The 25,066-nt window shown below is 35.7% G+C and overlaps 1 protein-coding gene across 2 annotated transcripts in view; it reads right to left on the reverse strand.

The window, feature by feature from the left end:
* The window catches only part of LOC107664082 (V-type proton ATPase subunit H), a 41,682-nt gene extending 16,925 nt beyond the window's left edge, over positions 1–24,757 (reverse strand). The window contains exons 1-11 of one of the 2 annotated variants that reach the window (XM_016454538.1): positions 24,684–24,757; positions 24,002–24,135; positions 21,922–22,021; positions 21,561–21,650; positions 20,531–20,644; positions 18,364–18,468; positions 13,205–13,258; positions 12,090–12,187; positions 9,427–9,619; positions 3,903–4,081; positions 3,448–3,573 (exon numbers count right to left, since the gene is read on the reverse strand). In XM_016454538.1, the coding sequence (XP_016310024.1) occupies positions 3,448–3,573; positions 3,903–4,081; positions 9,427–9,619; positions 12,090–12,187; positions 13,205–13,258; positions 18,364–18,468; positions 20,531–20,644; positions 21,561–21,650; positions 21,922–22,021; positions 24,002–24,105 (1,163 nt within the window). In that variant the 5' untranslated portion in view covers positions 24,106–24,135; positions 24,684–24,757. The remainder of the gene's footprint in view (positions 1–3,447; positions 3,574–3,902; positions 4,082–9,426; positions 9,620–12,089; positions 12,188–13,204; positions 13,259–18,363; positions 18,469–20,530; positions 20,645–21,560; positions 21,651–21,921; positions 22,022–24,001; positions 24,136–24,683) is intronic. The other variant, XM_016454539.1, reaches the window with a different exon arrangement.
* Between the last annotated feature and the right edge of the window lie 309 nt (positions 24,758–25,066).

Below are 25,066 nucleotides of genomic sequence, written 5' to 3' on the forward strand. Positions count from 1 at the left end.
ATTAAGAATGTTGAAACCGCGCTAAACAAATTCAAACAGAAAGAATGAACAAAATCATGGAAACATAAAATTGTTCTGGTTTCATAGTGTAACACAGGGGTGCCCAACCCTGCTCCTGGCAATCGACTGTCCTGCAAAGTTCAGCTCCAACCCTAATCAAACACACCTGAAGCAACTAATTAGGGTCTTCAGGATCACTTAAAAATTAAAGGCAGGTGTCTTTGATTAGAGTTGGAGCTAAACTCTCCAGGACAGTCGATCGCCAGGAGCAGGGTTGGGCACCCCTGCCCTAAAGTAATATATTCCTCTCTCCAGAAGTCTTTAAAAACATACAGTTTATGGCCATGACATACCTATAAAATCATCTCTCTAATATGAGCTCTTAATTATACATTACAACAATTATTTGAAAATAAAAATAAATTAATTGAGTTCATTATTAATGCTAATAATCTTAAAGGAAAAAATATTTTAAAATATTGGCATGTATCCTTCAAATGTTTTTCAATTAAGTATTGCTTTAATAGGGTCAAGTGAAAAATTAGTGGATTCTGACTAACTTGGTCACCTCTGATTGGTCACTGCATCGCTCTTCACGGAAAGCGATATAAATATACACAGAAGCATTTGAAAGTACTTGATACTACCAGTGTTGCAGAACAGCCGGTATTGTTACATTTTTAAAATTTCAGTATCAACTTGGTAAAAAAAGTACTAATAGCCTATTTTTGACAATAATCAAAATTATTAGTTAACAAGTTACTGAATTAATGTTAACAAAGTTGCTTTCCACTTTACTACAAACATTCATCACAAAACGAAATGGCGTCATTCAAAATACTTCTCTTAAAGATGACCACTGGATAGAACGTTAGAAAACATCAGTGTTCACAGTCAAAAGTCAGTATTGATGCACCAATCTTGATTTTTCATGGCCAACTCCAATAACAATTTAACATTTATTTTATTTTTTAAAGCAAAAGATAAGATAGAATGAAAATATGAGTACATGAACAAGATGTTTTTTGCTCTATTACAGGCCAAACTCTCTGTAGCCATTTAAAATGAGAGGCAAACACTGCATATAATCACGAATCACGATCCAAATAAAGATGCTTCATACATGAGCAGTTTCTACGTGACGCAGCTGACACAGAATCGCATACGCTGTTTACGTTCAGTGTATATTCTCCAAAATGGTGCTAGGGTGACGTGGAGGAGATGAATTGTTGAATAAATTCGTTAATTTTGTTTTCTTTGCATACAAAAAGTGATGTCACATGGATTATTTTACCGATCTCCTTGCTACGTTTCTGGACCTTGATCGTGGTAATTACATTGCTGTCTATGGGAGGGTCAGAGAGCTCTCAGAATTAATCAAAAATATCTTAATTTGTGTTCCGAAGATGAACGGAGGTCTTACGGGTTTAGAACGACATGAGGGTGAGTAATTAATGACAGAATTTTCATTTTTGGGTGAAATATCCCTTTAACTTAGATGTAATTTCAAAATCTGAAGCAAAAACAGAATGTTCTGACTTTAGCTTTGTGAAATTATACTGCATAAAATATATCTGCGGGAAACAAAAACAACAGACGGGCTGAATGAGACGCAAATTCACTCTCTGACAGCAGGCGGCACTTATGGAACAGCACCCATACAGCGTTTCCCTGGTTACTGCTGTAAACAAAGCAGTGCTGCTAAACACTACCAAAAACTATAGAATACCCAAGACACGTCACTCGTATAATTTTGAATGGAGAAAAATGCAATGCTCAATATGGCCACTCTATCGAACGAAGCCCCGCCTTCTGAGTAAAAGAGCCAATCGCTAATCGCTAAAGTCATCGCATCACTGCAGCTGCCGTTAGAAGTCCCGGTTGCTATAGAAACAGTCAGCGTTCTAAGACGTGTGCCTAGGACTGCGCATGCGCACTGGCTGCTCTAGCCTGAGAAATAAGCCCTTTTTTAACGCTATTTAAGCAAAATAAAAAACATTTATAATACAGTTGTTGTCAGATTTCATTGGTGATTTCAGATATGAAAATTAATTGTAAGCTTGGCAAACAGTTTTGGAGAATTTGATGTTTCCCCATTCAAAGAGATTGGAGCTGCACTTGCATGCCCAAGAAGCGTTTCAAAGTTGGTCATTGAGTGACATGACTTGCCTTAAAGGGACTTTGACACTACTTTAGTATGCATTATAAAGAGCCAAGATACCAAAAGTTTACCAAAATACCATCAAAACTTTTCTGAAACAGTGTTAAGTTCGTTGACGAATAATTTTCTTTTTCACCGACGACAACGAGACGATAACGAACTAAAACTGTTTTTGAATGACAAAAACTATGACGTAAATCTATTGACATTTTCGTCAACGAATAAAAACAAGACGAAAATGTTAGGGAGGGACGATTTGGGAAGAGATGCATTCAAAAATGTCAATATGTGGGAGTAAGAGAAGAGCAGACATATGGATAAATCTGACGACCCAAGAGAGAACTCAATTCGGTCCGGTTTTATGAGCGCAGACACTGAAGCATACACACACAGAAAGCACATCTCACAGCGCGCGAGTACTCTCTCGTGTCGCATGAACGGAGAATTACAAAATAATGTCGAATTGTCCGTTTTGACGAGTATTCACGTAAACACAGTTGATTACGTCTTAAGTGAACGTAAACAGTAGGGAGGGGGCCATGTAGTTTGGGATTTTGTTTTCCATTAATAATAAAAACCTTCATTTAAAAACTGCATGTTGTGTTTACTTGTGTTATCTTTGACTAATATTTAAATTTGTTTGATGATCTGAAACATTAAAGTGTGACAAACAAGCAAAAAAATAAGAAATCAGGAAGGGGGCCAACACTTTTTCACACCACTGTATATTCTTGAAAACAAGTCTGAATATCTTAAGTTTGTGCTTCAAGTGAATGTGCTTCTTTAACAGGACGACAAGACCGGTTTATTTGTCTGTTAAAAACAAAAAACTCAATTAGTTAAACAAATATCATAAAATGGATCACTACTGTAAATTATGATTTGCCACTTGTTCAGAATCTTCACACAACTGGTAATTAAATCTGATATATGTGACTCAGCTGGAGTGGGAGTCACAATTAAACATTTGTAGAAAAAGCCAAAAAAAAATACTTCAAATATATTTTTTGGCTGTTTTATTATTTCTGATAAAATCTCAATCTCAAATTCTGTCGATTTTATTACAAAATTCAGACAATAAATGTGGTTTTGACATTCTATGGTGTGGTGTGACTGTGACAGATCACTGTAAATGCCAAAAGGGAGCTCTTTTATTACTAGTTATGGCACATTTGAGAATAATGTTACATTTTGAATGCCAGCATTACTATCTACTGGTTGACACTGCAGCAAGTTATACAGCAACTCACTGTTCAGCCCAAATACTAACACCAGACGCTTCTTACTTCAGCAGCTCATAGTTCTTCTCGTTCAGGCGAACAGCGTTTTCCCTCCAGAACTTCTCTGATTTGTGCACTGGACTCCACTCCAGACGGCCAGACTTCAGCTCAGAGCTGTACTCATCAAAAGAACTGCAAGAGGAAGAAGGAAAGCAGTATAAATGTCTATTACAATTAATTTGAAATAACCCAATAAATGTATTAAATCTTTCTTAACAGGTGGAAGTTAAGATAAGTCTGAGGTAATCCTAACTTTAAGAAGTTATTTACGATGATTTTTAAGAAGATTCTTTTCAAGAATTTGAATTCTTCTCAAGTTTTGTCTTAAGAACAATCTTAAGAAAAAAGATAAGAATATTCTTAAGATGAATTTTTAGAACTGCAAGAGGAAGAAGGAAAGCAGTATAAATGTGAGGGGGAAAAAATTTTGAAAACATGTTGAGAGAGTATGTGGGCTTTACCTGAGATCCTGAACGCTCTCTCCCAGTCTTTCCAGGAGGAACTTGATGTCATCAGTGATGTCCTCATCATCATATTTCTGCTGGTCCAGGTTCTCCAGCTGTTTGAGCACTTTGCACTGGATCATGGCAAGAGCGTACTCCTGACGGGTCTCTCTCTCAGCGGATTTCTCCAGCAGGTTCTACAGCAATGAGCAAACATGAAACATGTTAACTTTGTTATCGTAGAAATTATTCAAGTGGATAACAAGCACTAAGAGTACTGAAAATAACCCAAACACAAATTATTCTGATTTCTAGAACAAAAAGTAATCATATTTAAACATTCACTTCATTTCAAATACTTAAATGATAACAAACATTTTCTTTCATCAGATTTCATTTGAAGGTGGATACCATGTTACCATGGTGTTTAGCAATAAAGAACAATATACATTCAAAATCAAAACAAAAGATGACATTGAAGAACTTTAACATTTTAAATCAACAATGGTTGAATAGCTAACTTGGACCTTAAAGATCTGTCCTTGGCTTCTGCAGTCAAGTGATTCGGTAAATTCAAGACTATTTCCCATAAAGAGAAATACTTCATATAAAACAGCCTGTGAACAATATGTCACTTAAAGATTTACCTTACGAAAATTATCCAGAGTTCACATCGGTTAGTTAGCTATAAAAACACTAGAGGGAGCTTATTTACTGTTAATTATATATGTATGTTTGAAAATATTATGTGCTATTGTGTTGTATACAAATGTTTTTATTTGAATGTGATTTATTATATCGGAAAATAAAAATAATTGAATATAATAGTTTTGTTGTTAATTTTAACCTCTAATATCATGTACTAAATGAAAGGGTTCCCTGTATCGTGTACAGCATTAGTTGGGAGATTTAGTTTTTTTCCCACTTTGGCATAATTATGAATAATCGTCTATCAGTATCGGCTGAGTAATTTAGCATCAGTGCATCTCTAATTGAGACTGATGTAAAGAGAATGTCAGTGCTTGAAATTTTAAATATGCATTCAGAGAGAGTTTCTACTTTAAAAAAAAAGAGCAGAAAAGCTTTGTGCAACCACATAGTGTCCACAATGTTTTACCAGAACCCGTTTGACACTGCCCCTTTTGACAACCAAAAAATGAACCTCACCACTGAGCAATGTGACTTGAAGAGGAAATTAACATGCCATATTTGAATAAAAGTGCTTTTATTTCTCAGAATTAATTAGTCTTAATGGACATGGCTCATTTGGCAGGAAATGCTAACATAAGCAATGACTTCCTTTTTAAAACTCTTTGCTCTTAGCTGTACTAAAATTAGGTGTTGCTCTTTGAAAACTCACCTACAAGCCTTGAAAAACATGCCCTTTCTGTAATTACTGGAACATTCCTCCTAAGTTGTTCTTCTAGATACTAGTGGTAGTCATCAAACAATGATAGACTCAAGGTGGTACATACATTTTATTCCACTCAGCAGCCTAAGAAGACGAGCTCTCAAACAAGTTAAGTAGTGATTGCGCTGAATACTGCCAAAGATTATATCGTATTTATAGGCCAAAATTTTCAAAACTCCATATCTGACTCACTTTTATAGAGTTGTTACTGAATTTTGAATTTAGCAAAAAAAGTCACGTCACACATAATCATGACTTATCATGGTTTATCAGTCATTGGTGTGCCATGAAAACTCGTGCACATCACTATTAATAGTCCTACTATGTATTATATGTAGCTAGTGTTGTTGTAATGCTTAACTATTACAATTAATTTGAAATAACCCAATAAATGTATTAAATCTTTCTTAACAGGTGGAAGTTAAGATAAGTCTGAGGTAATCCTAACTTTAAGAAGTTATTTACGATGATTTTTAAGAAGATTCTTTTCCAGAACAATCTTAAGAAAAAAGATAAGAATATTCTTAAGAAGAATTTTTGGGAATACAAAATAAGATGCAAATGGAAGAAATTTCTTCTTAAGAATGTTTTGTGAATCCAGCCCCAGATCTCATTCTGAATGGTCCTGAATCACTGTTACTGAGACACTTCAATTTGAAGCTAGTGAGGTAGAAACAAAGTAATTATTAGTCATCTCATTGCCTCCCAGCAGTTTTAATCAGCAGAATTGTGACATTATTATACAATAAAGCCCCTAACAAAATTGAACAATGAGAGTCAGTGATCGCTCAGCTGTCCAGCATGAAGGATGTCATGCTGTTGCATGTATGAAGGACAGCAAAGATTTAAAAGAGAAGCTTGCAAAGAAAGAGTTCATATTAAAAGGAAGTGACAGACTCCTAATAGAGCGATAGCTGCAGCGTTGAATTACATAAGTAATGCATTTTGAAGAGGCGATGAACAGCGCTGGCATTTTAATTTGCAGCAGCCTAATGTTTTGTTTCAGTGCGGACTGCTGTAAAGCAGTTTGACAGGTCTTGGTATTGGCAGTCCTGCTGCAAACACAATTTTTTTGCAGTCCGGACACTCATCTCCATTTCAGACAAAGGCTTCATACCTATTCTCATTCTCATTGCCATGTACTGTATATACAGTGAGTCATATCCTTTATCAGATCCTATTCCAGATGCACTCAATACCATGTACCCATTCTCTGACACAAGAGACAAAGTCTCCTTCATACATTTGTAACACAATTTCAGGCCATATAATGCTTGTTTTGCAACACATAATAAATCATGCTGAACAGGTCAGAAAATTGATTAGCCCAATGTACAGCTCTAGTTAACAAGATGATGGATTTTTAGCACAGTGCTGTCCTGCACCTTCCTCTGTGACATTCTGCATCTATGCATACTTAGTTACACACTGATTTCCCATTCAGTGGAAATAAGACATTGATGAATGAGCAGTAAGCATGGTTCATTTGCATGAGAGTAAATGAACTTGTAAAAAAAAAAAAAAGACACTCGGATTGAGAATTGGAAAATGACAGAGCAACAGAACGACAGAGTGTTAGATACTGTACAATGATAGAACGATAGACAGCTAAATAGAATGCTAGATAGCTCAATAGAATGTCAGATAGAATGACATGATCGATAGATCGATAGATAGATAGCCTGCCATTACCTGTCAGAACTGCTGAATTTAAATCCATGTTAAAAATGCAATTTTTTCCCCTTGTGCTTTTAATTCTTTGTAATGTGTATGTGCTTTCTTGCTTTTATTTTTTTCTTAACTTTTTGTACAGCACTTTGGCAACAAAGGTTGATTTTAAATGTGCTTTATAAATAAAACTGAACTGAATTGAATTACAGTATTGCTTTAGGCAATATTATATATAACAGTGGGGAAAAGCGTACAAATATGAAACCTAAATAATGGCAAATGTGCAGAGGCAGATCCACTAATAGCTGCAAAATGGAAGCCATGCAATCATGGACAGGCACAGAGAGAGAATACCTGGTCAGGACAACTTAATAAGCTCTTCAGCAGGTGAGATGAATGAAGCGCTGCACTCGAATTCAATACTGTCAGCGACATGGACAATGAATTCATTACACAACTCTAATACCAACAACAGAGCCCAGCTTTCAGGGCTAATTTGAACATTAAATGTAGCCTGCACTATGAACGGCATGTGCAGGAAAATGAAATGCAGAATAAAGAGTAACAAGCAGCCTGTTTTTGTGCCTCGGTTATGCATTAAACAAATATGTGCCGGCAGTGGAAAAGTAATAAGCCCAACAGAAGATAAAATGCCTTAGGACTACATTCGGTCTAGCACTATATCCTAATTCAAATGATCAACACAAGCAGGAAGGGCAATGTGGAGGTGACGAGTTTTTTTTCCCGTTTCTAGTCTCTAAAAACCAACCACTGAATGGGCGATGACGCGAGAGTGTGGAAGAGATTAAAATGAGTGCTTTTGACAATCTGCAACCTTAATAAGGTAACAATAGGGTTCTTAGTATATTCATCATGAAAGCTCTGGGCAAATTAAATCCTTTCAGAATAAAAGAGTGAGTGATCTACTAATGGACTTTGAAGAGGACACCTTCTGCTGAGTGAAGCCCTGATCTGAAAAAAGTGAGAAAACATGACACACCCGTCCATCAGTAATGGATTCAGCACATGCACGGTTTCATTCATTATTTATACACACAAAAAAAAAAAGTCAGATAAATAGTCTGGCATTAGACTCAATGATCACTCATTAAGTATTTTTATATGTTTATATGATGCCTTTACTTATCTTCATTTAACAGATGCTTTGTAATCCATTTCCTTAAAGCACTCTAATTGCAGCAGTGGTGCCTTGTACATGATTGGGGTTAAGTGTCTTTCTCTCAAGTGTCTTAATGTGGCTCTGAAAAATGTTTCACGTTTTAAGTGCGAGAGGTCACAACGCTTCAAATCTTGCTCTAAAGACCTTTTTGTTTTTAAATAAACCAATTAAAACGGCATTGTTCGTCATTAGATGTTCAGTGGGGTTGACAAGTCTGAGACCACATTGAAACTGTAATTCAAAATCTAATTTCAACCTGCAAATAAACAAAGAATTTTAATATATTTAGAATAAAGAAACGTTGTTTATTTAAAAAAATGCACTATTTCTAGGTCACTAATTAAATAAGCAAATGTAGGAATAAAATGAAATACTAAGAAATGAAAACAACAAAATACTAAGAAAACTAAATATTAAATGAATAGTTCACCCCCCCCCCACATTTTCTTTTTTAAATGTACTCACCCCCTCAGGCCATCCAAGATGCAGAGGAGTTTGTTTCTTCATCGGAATAGATTAGGAGAAATTTAGCATTACATCACTTGTTCATCAATGGATCCTCTGCAGTGAATGGGTGTCGTTAGAATGAGATTCCAAACAGCTGATAAAAACATCACAAACGTCCACAAGTAATGCACATGACTCCAGTTCATCGAGTGTTTTTAAGAAACAAATCTTGAACTGATGTATTTGTTTATTACAAATATGCAGCTTGTGGGTCACTTGGATTACTTGTGGACATTTGTGATATTTTTATCAGCCGTTTAAACTCTCATTTTGACGGCACCCATTCACTGCAAAGGATCTATTATTGGTGATGCTAAATTTCTCTAAATCTTTTCTGATTAATTTGATGGTCTAAAAGCGAGAACATTTTCAGCAATTTTTCAGTTTTGTGAACTATTCCTTTAAGAATTCATTTAAAAAAATGTAATAAAATTGTATTCATTTAGAAAAAAGCATAATAGAAGCATTTTAGCTAGTGGTCTCAGATTTTTGAAACCAGGTAACAGTGGCATATTTGGTTGCAGATTATTCTGTGATTTCACTGTAATGGAGAGCAGGCAGCTGAGTGATGGAGTAGGAGTGTGTATCTGAGAGGATTCAGGGGTGGCTTCAGGGTGAAATAACCTATTAGTTTACTAGTCAATCACATAAGGCTGATTTTAAAAATAAAATTTGACAGTCACTACTGAATTCAGTTGCATTCATAAAGTCAGGAAAGGAGACTGGGTTGCTAACGAATGCAGTTTGAAGCAGACACGTTTCATGACACATACCCTGAAAGCAGCCAGGATTATGCGAGTGACCTTCTCTTTGACAGACTCTTGGAGGATGTCGGAGAGTGCCGGTACCACGTTGTAGCGCCGCAGCTGTTCGCAGAGTTGCGGGCTGAATGCCAGGAGCCACACACAGAAGATCATCTGATACTGCAGCTGGAAGCCACACTTATTACTCAACACTGCCGTGATGCTGAAAGATGCACAGACAGAACAGTCGAAGTTAGTAAAAAGAAGGGCATCTCACCCCTAAGGGTGTGCTGAGAGGATGCTCTTCATAAAGTTACACCTGATGGTTTGATGGGTGAGATGAGAGGAAAATGAGAGCCCACATTTTTGTGATGTATAATGAGACCATTACATGAAATAAATTTTACTTGAGAGGCAAGAAAAAGAAAATTATCTTCAGAGAAACCTCATTATTCTGTCTTTACTCTGTCTGTACACTAGCACAGTGTTTCCCAACCTTTTTTTAGTCGCGGCACCCTTTGGAAATTTTAACAAACTTGTGGCACCCTACAAAATTAATTTTGTCACAATATTTGAATTCCTAACTTCAATGTGATAATTTGAAAAGTATAGATATTCGGTACAACAGGGAAGAACTGCAGAATATCATGTCATACAGATATTTTTAATATTATTAAAAAATTTTGTCCATCAATGGTGGTAACCAGTAGGCTAATTTCTATTGAAGAGACCAATTTATATGACAGATTTTAATGCAGGCTTTTATACATGTGTAAACATTATTTAATTACCATTATAACTAGCTATCTCACAAATTTTTGCTCACTTAGTGTTGTTTTAATTTTACAGTGGGGTAATTTTGGTGCAGTAGCACGAGATATATTAAAAAATGATTTTTTACACGGCACCCCTGCTCTCGACAGACGGCACCCCGCACCCCGGTTGGGAAACACTGCACTAGCAAACAAAAGAACTTTTATGATCACAGGGCTAAAACCTGCTAGGACAATGAGAGATGCTTTCTTGTTTTACAAGATTTGTTCTACAAGATTTGTTTAAGAGCCTGACAGATATATCGTTTTGTCAATATTATTGGCCAATATGAGTCAAGATAGCAGGTTGACAATTTTAGGTGCTGCACTATTACTTCCAAAATTTTGCTATCAATTGCTTCAAAAATAGACATAGTATCCCGTAGCAAAAAGAGTGCAAGTGTTGTGTAAGATACTGTTTATAAGGTTTGAGAAGAAACTCATATTGAAAGCATGAAGGCTGTCTTTATAGATGCTATCGTGAATTTCAAGTTTTGTCTTCCGCCACATCCGCTCAGCTTTTCTGCATTGTCTTTTCATACTCTGTACTGCTGTTGATTACAGCACACGAGTGTTCTCGTTAATGCATCTCTTTCTGGCAGAGACAGATCTAGATTCAGTGGTAGCAGAGATCAATATATCAAAGAAAATACAGAAGTAATCAGATAGTGCTACGGCCTTAATAATGGATGAAATTTTTAGACCCCTACTGGTCTAAACAAAGAGCAATACTAGTTTTAACTTGACTATAACTTGGCAAATGACTATGGAATAAGCGGGATAATCAACGGCTAGCCATGCATTAAAGGATTTAAAATGCACTTCATGGAGGCAAGTGCAGGATGTATGCACTTCTTTGCCTCCACGTCGTGCATTTAAAATCCTTTAATGCACGGTTAGCCGTTGATTATCCCTTACTTTCTTTTACGATAGGACAATCATTGGCCGAGATACAACTATTTGAATATCTGGAATCTGAGGGTGCAAAAAAATCTAAATACTGAGAAAATCGCCTTTAAAGTTATCCAAATGAAGTTCTTAGCAATGCATATTACTAATCAAAAATTAAGTTTTAATATATTTACAGTAGGAAATTACAAAATATCTTCATGGAACATGATCTTTACTTAATATCCTAATGATTTTTGGCATAAAAGAAAAATCAATAATTTTGACCCATACAATGTATTTTTAGCTATTGCTACAAATATACCCCAGCGACTTAAGACTGGTTTTGTGCTCCAGGGTCACATATATCGATATCAGTCTTTTATTACTCCCTAATATCGGTATCAGCCCCCAAAAAACCCATATCGGTCGGGCTCTAAATTTTGTTCTTCAATACGGCAAGGGATGGGCAGCATAAAAGGGGACTGTTAATTGCTCTACTCTCCAAAAAAATAAAAAATAAATAAATAAAATAATAATAATAATAATAATAATAATAATAATAAATTGGTTATAGGTTACAGGGTACAGGTTCCTTTTTGACCAATCAATTTTTATACCTTTTCTATGAACTTTCCAGACAACTGGTTACAGATTTTTAAATTTTTTTTAAAGAGATTTCACTCAAACACTGCAATTCCTACAATTTTTACCGCATTTTTAATTTAATTTAATTTTTTAACTATATTTTTGATCAAACAAATGCAGCCTTGGTGAGCATAAGAGATTTCTATAATATAAAACATTATATTTAATAAAAAATATTATTTAATACAATACTGTTATAAATATTTTTAATTCCAGGTCTGGAAATCACAATTATAAAATCCCCAAATACTTCTAGGTAACCATAACCAAGACAGCAGGTATTGTCTACTATGTGCAATATTACCCAAAGCATGACCTACATATTAGCGTGAAAGTGAATATTACCAGTTCACTCCGTCAGCCTCCACCCAGGCGAATCTGTATTCATTCACTCTCAGCATCAGCTGCAGGCAACCAGCAACGCACTGAACATACTGGGAGCTCTGTGAGGGTCAGAAGGAAAAATACACATACACGACACGCACAAATTAGCATGCACACAAACACAAAAGGAACACGAAGAACAGAACAGTTCAGATAAGCAGGGAAATGGATGCGTGAAATAACAAGCCCATCCTTTTCGGGGTACTAGCAAAGGAACACTATGAAACTAGGCTGCTCAAGCAGCATTTACACTCTGTAATTCTGCATTCACTTATGCACGTGCAATACGGTTCTGACTTTTTTTAAAAACGCCTTTTAGGTAACATGCTGGATCAAAGAGACAATCCCACAATGCAGCAGAGAGAAAGCAGCAGCCTTGAAACCTGGACAGAGTGAGTGAATCATAGAGAGATGTTAGAGGAGATGTGGCTGAGAGGAGAGAACAGACTCAGTCATTAACCGGGGAAGATGATGCTGTAGATCAGCACCATATGCATAAAAGCAGAGTGGTCCAGAGAACAGAAGAGACAAGGAGACAGCTCATGAAGAATAGCAAAGTGCAGACGTCTTAAGAGCCATGAGAGGAAATTGAATTAAAATTTGTGGCCACTTGCATTGCACCAGCAGATTTTGACTTGTGACACATGATGAAAGTAAAAAATTTTTTTTCAAATGAACTCTAAAAAGCGCAAAAGGAAATGAAAGAGGAATACTGCTATAATGCAAGACAAAAGCCTTCTGGTGGGCCTTTCAATCAATCAAGTCTAGTATCTTAAAAAAAAAAAAAACAGCAGAAATACTGGATTATGACCACAGCCACTGGCAAGAGAGGAAAGAATCTTTGTAAAAATGCTTATAGATGGACACAGACAAAAAGTGTTGTATTAGAGAAGTGCAGCTGTAGGAAAAAGTGAAAAGATTCACAGTGGATATGAATGGGGAAAAAAAGCAGTGGACAAGAAACAGCATGTGCCGCATCCCAAAAAAGAGAGGGGTGAAGATCTCGGCCTCTGAAAGGTGATGGAGGCTAGTTCACACAGTTGCACATCCACCTCCTCCATCTGTGACATACTCACTTCACTGGGGGAGATGGTCCCTGTTCCAGGTTCAGCACCTGTACCATGTAGTTTCTAACAAAAAAAAACAAAAACAAAAAAAGATAGAAAGAAAAAAAATCTGTGATTTTGGGCCTCTTGTTGGAGGGAACTATAGCGGTATTAATGGACAATGATGGGAGGCATATGACTCCTGCATGAGTGAGACGGCTTGTTCATGAGAGGCAACAGTCTAAAATTCTGTGGGAGAGTGGCCCTGAATTTATTTCAGTCTCATCTGCACTGCAAAATTAAATGCTTAAGCATGTCACAAGAGCTAAGTCACAATTTGGATGTAAAGACACTAAAGTCAACACTTTTGCAACTGGCATCTAAAATGAAAAGCCCAACATAATTAAACTGGTATTTATAGTCATTTTCAGCTTAGAATAGACAGCATTTTTCCTGATTCATTAAAAACGTTTATTCACAGCCATTGAACAAAATGAACAGCTACAATGAAACAAATTTATGGAGTGCACTCTGAGTGGTCTAATAAACATGAACTGCTTTGAGAGGTCTTCTATTTATGATATTCAACATTCATTAATTCAGAGGGCCCTAGGGCTAAAATATGAAATTGCATGTAAAATGCAACATCCAATTACTGTAAGGTGATTTGTAGGGGAAGTGAAAATGAAAGCTGGACTTTATCACGTGATCTGTAAGTATATGCATTCACTAAAAGCCAGAGACCACTGTAAGAATAATAATTAAAAAAAAAAAACAGTTCTCATCAGCAGAGGACCAAAGCACTGCTGATCTCAGATAGTCATAATAAAACAACTAGTATGAAATAGTGACTTTATATATAACAAACTGAATAAAGTTTTTGTAATGCATCAAAAGATCTTTCATTCATTTTGAAGGCATTTCATTAGATGTCATTCATTCATAATTTATTTAACAAGCTCATAAAAGCAGAATAAAAATTCTAGTATGTTTCATCTAATTGAAAGTAAATGTAAACCATCTTATTCATCACATCTACTGAAGCATAACAAACTATTTATACAGCTTTTTTAATACAAAAAATGTCAATACAAGTTGTAAGTCCTGTTTATATTCTCTCTTTTCACTTTGGCATTAAATAAACCAATCTAATGCAGTACTCTATCTCAAGGTTATACACCCTCCTGAAGAATATCACTGTGTCTTTCCATTAAGCTCAAAACCGTACTCTAAAGCCATTTTCTAATGAAAGCAATTGGAAAACATTGAATGTGTTAGTAGTACACAAAAGAGGGATGTTTTCAGTGATTAAATCACAGTTATGGCTTTGATTTCTTTGAACTATGAATGAACCCCATAAAAAATTCATTGTATACACACTTCTTTTTATTAAACCAAAATGACATCTGTACTTCAGTGGAGGTACACTACTGTTCAAAAGTTTAGGGTAAACTTTGACTGCAGCTTCATTCACTCCATATCGTAATAACCGCAATTCTGAGTTGACATTCTGCTCTGAGCTGTTCCAAGTCCTTGGACTCTGAATTATGCATATCTATGGCTCGCAGAACTCATTACAACTTGGAAACTGGGAATGTTTTGACTTGGACCATATGAGTGCTGTACCACCTGACTACCGCAGATTCATCCTCGTGTCCGAGTAGAATGTCACGTGTTGTCAACTCAGAATTACAGTAATAACTAGTGATCGACCGATATTGATATTTTATAACCGATACTAGGGCTGCACGATAAATCGCATGCGATATTTAATGCGCATCTTGTCAGAAAGCCAGTTCTGTAATCAGCAGTAAATCTCCATCACCTGCGGGCTTTCACATTGAGCAGCATTAACTACACAGAGCCGTTGTTCACTGACGAGCTGCGCAAAAAATAGCACGAATATGAACGTGGTTTTGCGCAACTCGTCAGTGAACAACGGCTCTGTGTAGTTAATGCTGCTCAAATCCGATATTACAAAACCGATATCCGATTATTGTAAAATGCTTAAATATCGGGAAAAATATTGGTAAATCGATATATCGGTCGATCTCTAGTAATAACGCAGCTTGACTTTTACTAAAAAAAATTATATTTCAAATAAATGCTGTTCGGTTGAACTTTCTTTCATCAAAGTGGAAATTACAATGGAAATTATAATGATTTCTACATAAATATTAAGCAGCATAACTGTTTTCAACATTTATAATAACATTTATAATAATAAGACATGTTTCTTCAGCACCAAATCAGCATATTAGAATGATTTCTGAAGGATCATGTGACACTGGAAGTAATGGCAGCTGAAATTTCGGATTTGCCATCACAGGAATAAGTTACATTTTAAAATATATTCAATTATAGAGAACAATTATTAAGAATTATTAATAATATAAAAACACGTTGGTAAGTATAAGAAACTTGTTTTAAATCATTAAAAAGAAATCTTAAAATCAAAATCTTTCGAACGGTAGTGTACAGTGGGTACGGAAAGTATTCAGACCCCCTTAAATTTTTCACTCTTTGTTATAGTGCAGCCATTTGCTAATTTAAGGGGGTCTGAATACTTTCCGTACCCACTGTATATCAGGAGTGGGGACACATTTATTTGCATTGAAATGTGATCAACTGGAGCTTTGATGGTGGGGATAAAATCTAAAAAAATAAAAATAATCTAAAAAATAAAAAAAGTGGTGGGGACATGTCCCACCGTTAATGATGCCTATGAGTGAAAACAAGATTCTAAAATGTTGACACAGCCTTCAAATCTCTGATATGACCAAAACACTAGTCCTGTTATCAGTGCTGCATGTAAATGGAGGTTCATTAAAACTATCTTCAAACATGTCCATAACACATTTTTGCACTCTGATGTAAATGGATTCCGGTTCAGGATTGTGAAACAACACAAAATATGTTTGAAGTTTATCAAAAATGGTTAAGATTAAGAATACATTCAAATCCAAACAACAAACGCGTGCACACACACACACACACATACTGTGTACTAATCAGGTGTGACATGAGACAAACAATTTCTCTGTCCACACAGTACATTCTCTAAAATACTAAACTGTTATGTGACACAATCACAGCCAATTAGAAGATATTTAATGTTTAATGTACAGCTGTGAGGAGCAAAATTTTAGACCAGTAAGATTTCACTGTAGGAGGCAATAGTGTAAATACAGGAACTACGCGACTGACAAAACATCCTGCCCTTTGCTGCGACTGATTAGGATGAAACTCAGATATACATGGAAAAGAGCTTTTATCTCTTGCTACTTTATAACGTCCCGCCTGGTACACTGACAGGTTTGGCTCGACATAAATATATCATGCATATCTACACCAAAGATGTATTATTGGGCATAAAACAAAAGAAACCGAGACAAAAACATAATTCAAGATGCTGTTTCACCAGTTCTCCCAAGCAAGTAACAAAAAAAAAACAAACTCTACAATACCACGCTGAACCGGCACATCAGTTTTTTTTTTTTTTTTACAAAAAAGTTGGTACTACGACAAGTAAGGTTGACCCCTGGTTTCCATGTGCTGGTTATAAATGACTCAACCCAATGCACTTAGCACCACTGCGCCCTGAGTGATTCTCTTAATCTGTATGTGGCTGGCCTGCTGCAGCAGAGCTCACAGTTCACAGCTCATTCAGAGTCAGGAGGATCCAGGATCAAAGCGTGCTCTAGGCACTTCTCGGTTTATTTTTTTTTGTGCCCTTTATATAAAGCACTCTGCTGCAGTAGTGGCCTGACATGGTTGCCTCTGCAGATCTTGACCCCCTACTGTGTACATGTAGGATATGAGGAGTGACACAGTACATACAAATTCACTTATTCCTGTGCAGGTGCTGCAAAGTGTTTGACACACAAGCTGGGCTCCAAAAGTATGAGTCAACTAGTGAAAATGCTTGTATTTTTCAATACCGTAAATATACAATTACAATATTTTTTCACAAGAAAAATTGTTCTGAATTTCTTACCCCATTTGCTTTAATTAGGCTGCTTTCCTGTTTTGTTAGCAATTTTCCATGACATTTCAATGAGCTTTCCAATTACGTATCATATATAACATAAAACAACCATTCAAATTCTGATCAGTTTGGTAATAAATCATTCAGAGAAATTCGTGAACCAATTCAAATGATTCAGTGAAAATAATCGACTCTGAACCCAAATGGACACCACTATGGCTTTCAAGAAAATTTACTCTACACAAATCTAATAACTGGTTGATTAATTAATAACTGGTGATTAAATATTTTATAGTAAAACAAAGTATATTAATTATAGAAATATTCATTACTTTATCAGGCCTAAACAACACAATTTTAAAAGTCCTTAAAGGGGTCCTATTATGCTCTTTTACGAAGTTTTGATTTTGTTTTGGGGGTGTACTAGATCAGGCTCTCATACTAGGTTGTTCGAAAAACACATTATTTTTCACACCTCTCTCCCCAGTCTGGCACTGCCTTCTCTAGTGCAGCTCAACCAAGTCTCGTCTTATTCGTCGATATTTGTGATATCACAAATCCCGGAAAATATGCACTGTAGTCCAAACGTTTGAAAGAAGAAAGTCATATACACCTAGGATGCCTCTGGGGTGAGTAAAACACAGCCTAATTTTCATTTTTGGGTGAACTAACCCTTTAAAATGTCCATATTTTACATTTGACTCAGTTTAAAAAATAAACTACAAATAGGGCTCAGTCAAATATTTCAGAATTTATTTGATGTTATAAAGTTGCTTTACAATTGCCAAAAAACCTTTGTTTCAGGTATAAATTAGATTTAAAATTTTCAATGTGGACTCAGACTTTTGGACTCCACTAACAGAAACATTTTAACTGTAAAACTAAATAACCATCTTCAATATGAAGGCTCCCTATTTAAACCTCCAAAAACCTAAAGGCAAAAAAAACGTCTTCTGCAGCCTCTCTTCACTTTCATTTTATGAAAACAGATGCAATGAAATGGACACTGAGACTCAGTCACCAACATTCTATATAACGTCGCCATTTTGTGTTCCAATAAAGAAAGTCAGTCATTCAGGTCTGGAATGACATGACAGTGAGTAAATGATAACAGAATTGTCATTCTTGGGTGAACTCTTCCCTTAATTGGTTGGAGAGAGATGCTACGTTGATTTTAGGATATAATTTCTTTGTTTTCTACCTGAGAGCTGAGCTGGGTCTTAATCCAGTTGAAGTAGTAATTCAGGTCACTGCCCTCCATCAGGTCACGTCCCCAGGCAGCCAGCTTGGCTATGATCCTCGCAGCCTGAGAGAAAGAAGAGAAATGTCGCATCAGTGCTTGAAAGATGCATTTCTGTTAGACATGGCTTTCATACAGATGCTTAAATATAGGAATATATACAATGCCTTGAAGGGGCTGTGGCCTAGTGTGCCTTATCTGGGCACAATGAGCTGTGGCCATGCAGACAAACAGAGTTTGTATAGAGCTCATAACATTTCCCAATCCTGCTCTCAGTCTCTCTCCCCATCATTTCCTGTCCTCTCTCCGTTTTCCTCTGAATAAAAGTAGCAAAAGGCCAAAGGACAATTAACAGCCTTAATTGTGATAAGTAATGGCAACTGTTGCTCCACATCCATCTGAGACATTCAACCTGAAATTAAACATCCCAAATTAATATTTCAGCCAAATGAATATGCAACCACTGCAGAATATGCTTGAATTGCTGGTCAGATGATGTGATTCACTGAGAGCTCTATCACTGCCAACATTTGTGTGTGAGCTATGGTAATGAATGCATTTAGAGCCATTCTGATGTCTCCAGAAGACATGACATTTACTCTGCTTGCCATGCAAAAGGGGAACTTCAGAGTGTTTCATTAAGAGCTTAGGTGAGGATGGCAAGGGGAATCAATACCATCCTCATGCAGTTCGGCACCCTGCGACCGCTGTCCGTCTGAAGGGTAATTAAACTGTGACTTTATGACTGACTTCACACTGTTCTGTGTGTGAAGTATGTATCCTTAAAATGAGAGTACCCTGGGAAAACGTTTTGCTCAATCTTCAAAATTAAGAATGGAATTCTCTTTGATGAATTTTTGATGGACCCCATACAAACTATGGGCTCTCAAACAAAAGGTTTAGAGGTACTGGCCCTGAATGTAAGCTCAATAATTGACATTTATGTACAAGTCACTGTCGAATAAAAAAAATGGGAAAAAATATATAATTTATTGCTTTTAAAAACAAAACAAAATGCTATTATATAATAAGCAGAATACGGTGTGGAAGATTGTGGATGACCCTGGAAACTGTCTGTATTAACTGTGGCTGTATTTCTGTTTAGGCAATGATGTCATTCCAAAGTAATTATAGAGAGAAAGGAGGATAAGCTAACTTTGTTCAGTAAACATTTTTTTTCCAGGAGAAAAGGGTTGTGTGATATTGGCCCATATTTCATAGTGACTTTGTTATGTAAATGCAGTTGAACCATCAGTAAACACCACCTGCACACTCCTGAAATTTAATGTGTGTAGTTGAAATTAATTTTTTTTACAGAACAAAATATGAGGTCAAAGCAGGTCAAATGAGCTTCTTAAAATACATTCAATTTCAATGCTATGACAAATAATTTAAGGAATATTGTGATTATTTTTTGCTCATTACTGTAACAAAGCCATTTCTGCCTTTTATGGCTGTTATAATGTTCCTGTGGCTCAGTGGTAGAGCATTGCGTTAGCAGCGCAAAAGGTAGTGGGTTCGATTCCCAGGGAACACACATACAGATAAAAAAATGTATAGCCTGAATGCACTGTAAGTCGCTTTGGATAAAAGCGTCTGCTAAATGCATAAATTATTATTAATTATTATTAAATTATTATAAGTTTAGAGTATGAAAATATGTAATATTATTACAATTTAAAATAACCGTTTCATATTTAAAACATTTTAAAATGTGAAATGTAATTTATTCCTGTAATGAAAAAAATGGAATTTCAGCACCCATTACTCCAGTCTTCAGTGTCACATAATCCTTCAAGAATCATTCTAATATACTGATTTAGTGCTCAAGAAACCTCTTATTATTATTATTATTATTATTATTAATGTTAAAAATAGTTGTGGTGCTTTATATCTTTGTGAAAACTGCGACAGAATTATTTGGTGAATAGAAAATTGAAAAGCATTTATTTCAAATATAAATCTTCTGTAACATTGATTGCAAATGTCTTTATTGTCACTTTTGATCGATTTAATGCATTATTGCTGAATAAAAGTATACATTTCTTAAAAAAATCTTATTGACCCTAAACTTTTGAACAGTGGTGTATATTATACACATCTATTTTTTTTCCTGATAGCAACTTACCATGTGAACAGTAAAGAGGTCTTGACGGTTCAGCATTGGGAGGAAATATGACCAGGCTGTATTCTTAGTCTTCTTGGCATAATCAAAGAAGATATTCACTCTTTGATGATTTTCCTGCATAGTAGAGCAGAAGACCCATTATTGCAACATAAAATAAACTGATAAGAAAAGTTGGATGATTTATATAGAAAAATTATGATCTCAAACACATCGTCCATTATATAGTTAAAAGCTTTCCACAAATGGACATTAAATAAGATCAGTGACTACATCTGTAAGGGTAAAGTACTTCCATTTCACCACCACTACAACATGAGCAATACTTGGTAGCATCGTTGTGTCCTTGAAAAATACTTAATACACCCTACTTCATGTACATGATACTTGACGAGAGTGAGACAGTTCATTTGTTCAATTTCCCCAGAGAGACATTTATAAAATGAATTGATTTTTAAAATGGAAAGATGTGCCTGTTTATCTTGGTTTTAAAATTATAACCACTTTGCATATGAATAGAATATCTCATCATAGAGGCATAGGCTAAATGAGCTGTGAGAGGACAAGTCACTGTATGAATACAGAAATACTCAGTATAGACTCAGTATGTACACAGAACCGCAGACTCCATAAAAGCAATTGAAAGTGGGTTTTATGAAGGCCATCTATCAGCACAAACTTAACAGAAAATATTGACAAAATATACAGTGAAAAAGCTAAGCTAGAGCATCAATCTGCATCTAGGCCATAACATACTATTTATTTAAGGATTGACAGAGTGACATTATGAATCAAAATCAGTTTGAGGACGTGACATTTTTCCTTTTTGAACATTTGCAAGACCAAGGCTGTGAAGAGACAAAAACCAAATGTCATAGTAATATTAATGTAACTGTCCGCATTTTTCATTTCAATACACTCTACACCTTTCATGTGAGATAATACAGGGTCAGTTTATTGCAAATGAACACTCCAAAGAAAACAGACATTAGAGTTGGACTTTTTATGTCCTTGAAATGGTGCGTGTTTTTACCTGCAGCGTGTCATCAATCAGGGTCAGGATGTACTGAACAGTTTGCTCTTTAGATATATGAGCCATAAGGTTGAGGAAGGTCTTTGCACACTACAATAAAATATGTTTGAAGACTTAGTTAAATGTACAGACTTAAATATAAATACAACAACAAGCAAGCCTATGTGAGCCTAGTCATTTTCACAAAGCTTTAATTTATATAAAAGGGCCCCTAAGATCAGTGGTTCTAAAAAACTAACCAAAAATAAAAACACAGACAATGATCTAGCTTGGTTATGCTAAATTAATGTGGTACATTTAATCTTTTAAACTAAACAGGTTGGAAGGGGCAAAACTAATACTAGAAGATTATAATATCCACCTGATGTCCTTCTTTTGTCAGAACTGCTTGCTTGTCCTCAGACCCGGCAATCTCAAACTTTTTAATGAACTCACAGTCCTCAGCTGAGATCATTTGGCCCCTGAAAAGCAAGAAACTTATCAATGACTAAAGGGAGATAGGCACAACAATAGGCAATCCAACAAAGTGCATCAATTGATCACATTCTTTTTATTAAAGGGGTCATATGATGTTGCTAAAAAGAACATTATTTTGTGTATTTGGTGTAATGAAATGCGTTTATGCGGTTTAAGGTAAAAAAAAAAAAAAGGTAGGTGTGGCTGACCCTTAACTTTTATAAAGAATATCTCTTTGGATTTGAGACTTTAGTCTTTGCAACTTTACAGATCTTCTTTATGCACCAAGAGCTTGTAACACTCCAAAGAGAAAGGAAAAATTGAAATTGCATCATATGACCCCTTTATACATATTTACTCTCACTTGCTTTTTTATTGTTTTAATCTGTCAAAGATCCAATATATCCATTCGCAAGAGCCAACACAAGTAAATCATGTTTTTCTCATCTGTGGAGAGTTTGCAGGACTCAATAATAAGGATGGGACGATGGGTTGGGCCCACTGATGAACTGTTACTTGTCCCACTGGGTCCTATTGATCACATACAAGTGTCTAAGCCTTAAAAATTAAAGGTGCACATGACTATTATTACAAATGAAAAATCTACTGTTCTAATTAGATCTAATGTAATAATTGTAATTGCTTTACAGTATGTTGCAAAAATACATGTTGTTGAGCTGTGCCTTGTTCCTTCAAAACTTGTAAGAAATATGAGAAAACAATGAAACTCTCTGAACTGTAATTTTGCACTTTTAGTCTGATTTTCGATATGGTGTCAAAGACAAACGTAACATGAACAACCAAGTAAACTTGTGCTACTGCCTTCCTTGCATCAATATGATTTCACCTGCCATATGACCTCTGCATTAATATACATCTGGTTTAAATTACAAATATAGACTGGTTATCATACTTCATTATTCAGTCTTTATTATACTTAATTTATCAGTTTTTTTCTAACTGAATTTTGATTGTCCTCACATTTCTGTAACTATCCAGTTGTCTGGTTTACAGCAGAAATAAAAATAACAACAAAAATAATACAACACAAATATATAACAAAAACACTACCATTTAAAAGTCTGAGGTCGGTAGGATTTTCTACATTTTTTGAAAGAGGTCTCATGCTCGCCAAGGCTGCATTTGTTTGACCAAAAATACAGCAAAAACATACTACAACTAAAAATATTATTACAACTTAAAATAACTGTTGTCCATATTAAAATGCAATTTATTGCTGTGATGGCAAAGCTGAATTTTTTAGCAGCTATTACTCCAATCTTCAGCGACACACAATCCTTCAGAAATCATTATTTAATAAGCTGATTTTGTGCTCAATAAATATTTCGTATCATTATCAATGTTCAAAATAGTTGTGCTGCTTAATAATTTTGTGGAAACCATGATGCATTTTTCAGGATTATGTGATGAATAGAAAGTTCCAAGAAATTGCATTTATTTGAAACAGAATTGTTTTGTAACAATTTAAAAAATGTTTAAATCCATTTATTGCGCCAGGTGTCACAAAAAGTATTAATTTCTTTAAAAAATAAATAAATAAATAAACCTGACCCCAAACTTTTGAACAGTAAAGTGACTAACCCCTTTATGACAGGGGAGAAATACTGACTACACTACTATGTAAACAGTAAAATCTGAGAAAAAAAAAACTACTTTTATAAGCATATTCATTGTTGAAAAAAAAAGTAGTCTTGGCTTAGTTGGTAAATAACATTAAAGGAGGGCTATGCATACAATAAATGACAAACCTTAAAACACTTAATGTCAGAACCAGACAGAAAAACACAGCCATACACACTACCTCCATCATAAGTGTCACAAGACAATGACACAAACTCAGTTTCCTTAAAATAACTTGTTCCTGTTTTAAAGAAGCATTACACCAGAGCTAATTTTGTCTGTATCAAAGCAACCAAGATCCAAATTCTGAAGATACACAAATGCTTGTATTCAGATGTACTCACTGGAGGTAGGACTGCCAGTTGACCTTGTTTGCTCGGACCTCTGCGGCCTTTGCTGCGATGATATTGGTAGGGACGGCAGCGTCCACTGCCCCTCGGATATCCATCTTGAGTTCTTATTTATTAGGACCTTTAAACTGAACACAATATCAAATCGTGATGTGCGGTCTCTGGAAAGGCCACCATGGCAAATACTGCAGCATCTGTACTCATTCCAGCTAGCTCCCCCCGAAAAGAGTTAGAAACATAGATAACACAATGAAAAACAATGCTTAACACCGATTACACAAGATTACTGTGTAAAAACGACGATGTGTTACTAATAAACCCTATAAATATGATTTAGCATAGCAGGGGTCGTGTATCAGCTAGCTAAGGGTGAACGGGTAAAATACGAATTATAACTTCATTTAAAATATAAATGAGGTTAACTAAACGTTTCGGTGGGTCTGGACACATAATTTCAAAATAAGTTGATAATATTTGTTATACGTCTTCAAAAACAAACAAACAAAATACTGAATGGACAGAGCCACTGACAACTGCTAATGCAGAAAACAGCGGGTTGGAAAGCTAGCGCCTAGGCTTTGTGTTTAGTCAGACGTTGCTATACAGATAACTGACAATTATTTGTGAACCTGATAAGCAATATTTGTATTAGAAATATATTTGACTTCTCGCTTACCTGCTGCCTCTGCTGTCAAATTGCTACAAGACGTCACGGGATCAATGTCACGTGATGCTGTCATGTGCTAGGGCCCGCGAATTAACCCTTTAAAGAGTAGAGTCTTTTCAGTTGCGAGGATTTTCGAGAAGGGTATAACTGCAGCCCAGAGATCTCCAAATGGGGGCGGGAACTCCAAAACGGGGTGGGAGCTCCAAAATAGGGCGTGACTTCCTTCCATTGACAGACAGGCACATGACACGCAATTTTTCCCCCAATCCACTTCAGTGCAAACTCCGCCCCACAGCTGATTCTAAAGATTTTATTGGTTGTGTCAATTAAAGTGTTGATTTCCTACATTATGCTACAAAAATGCTAACTCCTAAACCTACCGTACACCTGAC

This window comes from Sinocyclocheilus anshuiensis, unplaced genomic scaffold, assembly GCF_001515605.1.
Source record: "Sinocyclocheilus anshuiensis isolate Anshui unplaced genomic scaffold, SAMN03320099.WGS_v1.1 scaffold23, whole genome shotgun sequence".
NCBI lineage: Eukaryota > Metazoa > Chordata > Actinopteri > Cypriniformes > Cyprinidae > Sinocyclocheilus > Sinocyclocheilus anshuiensis.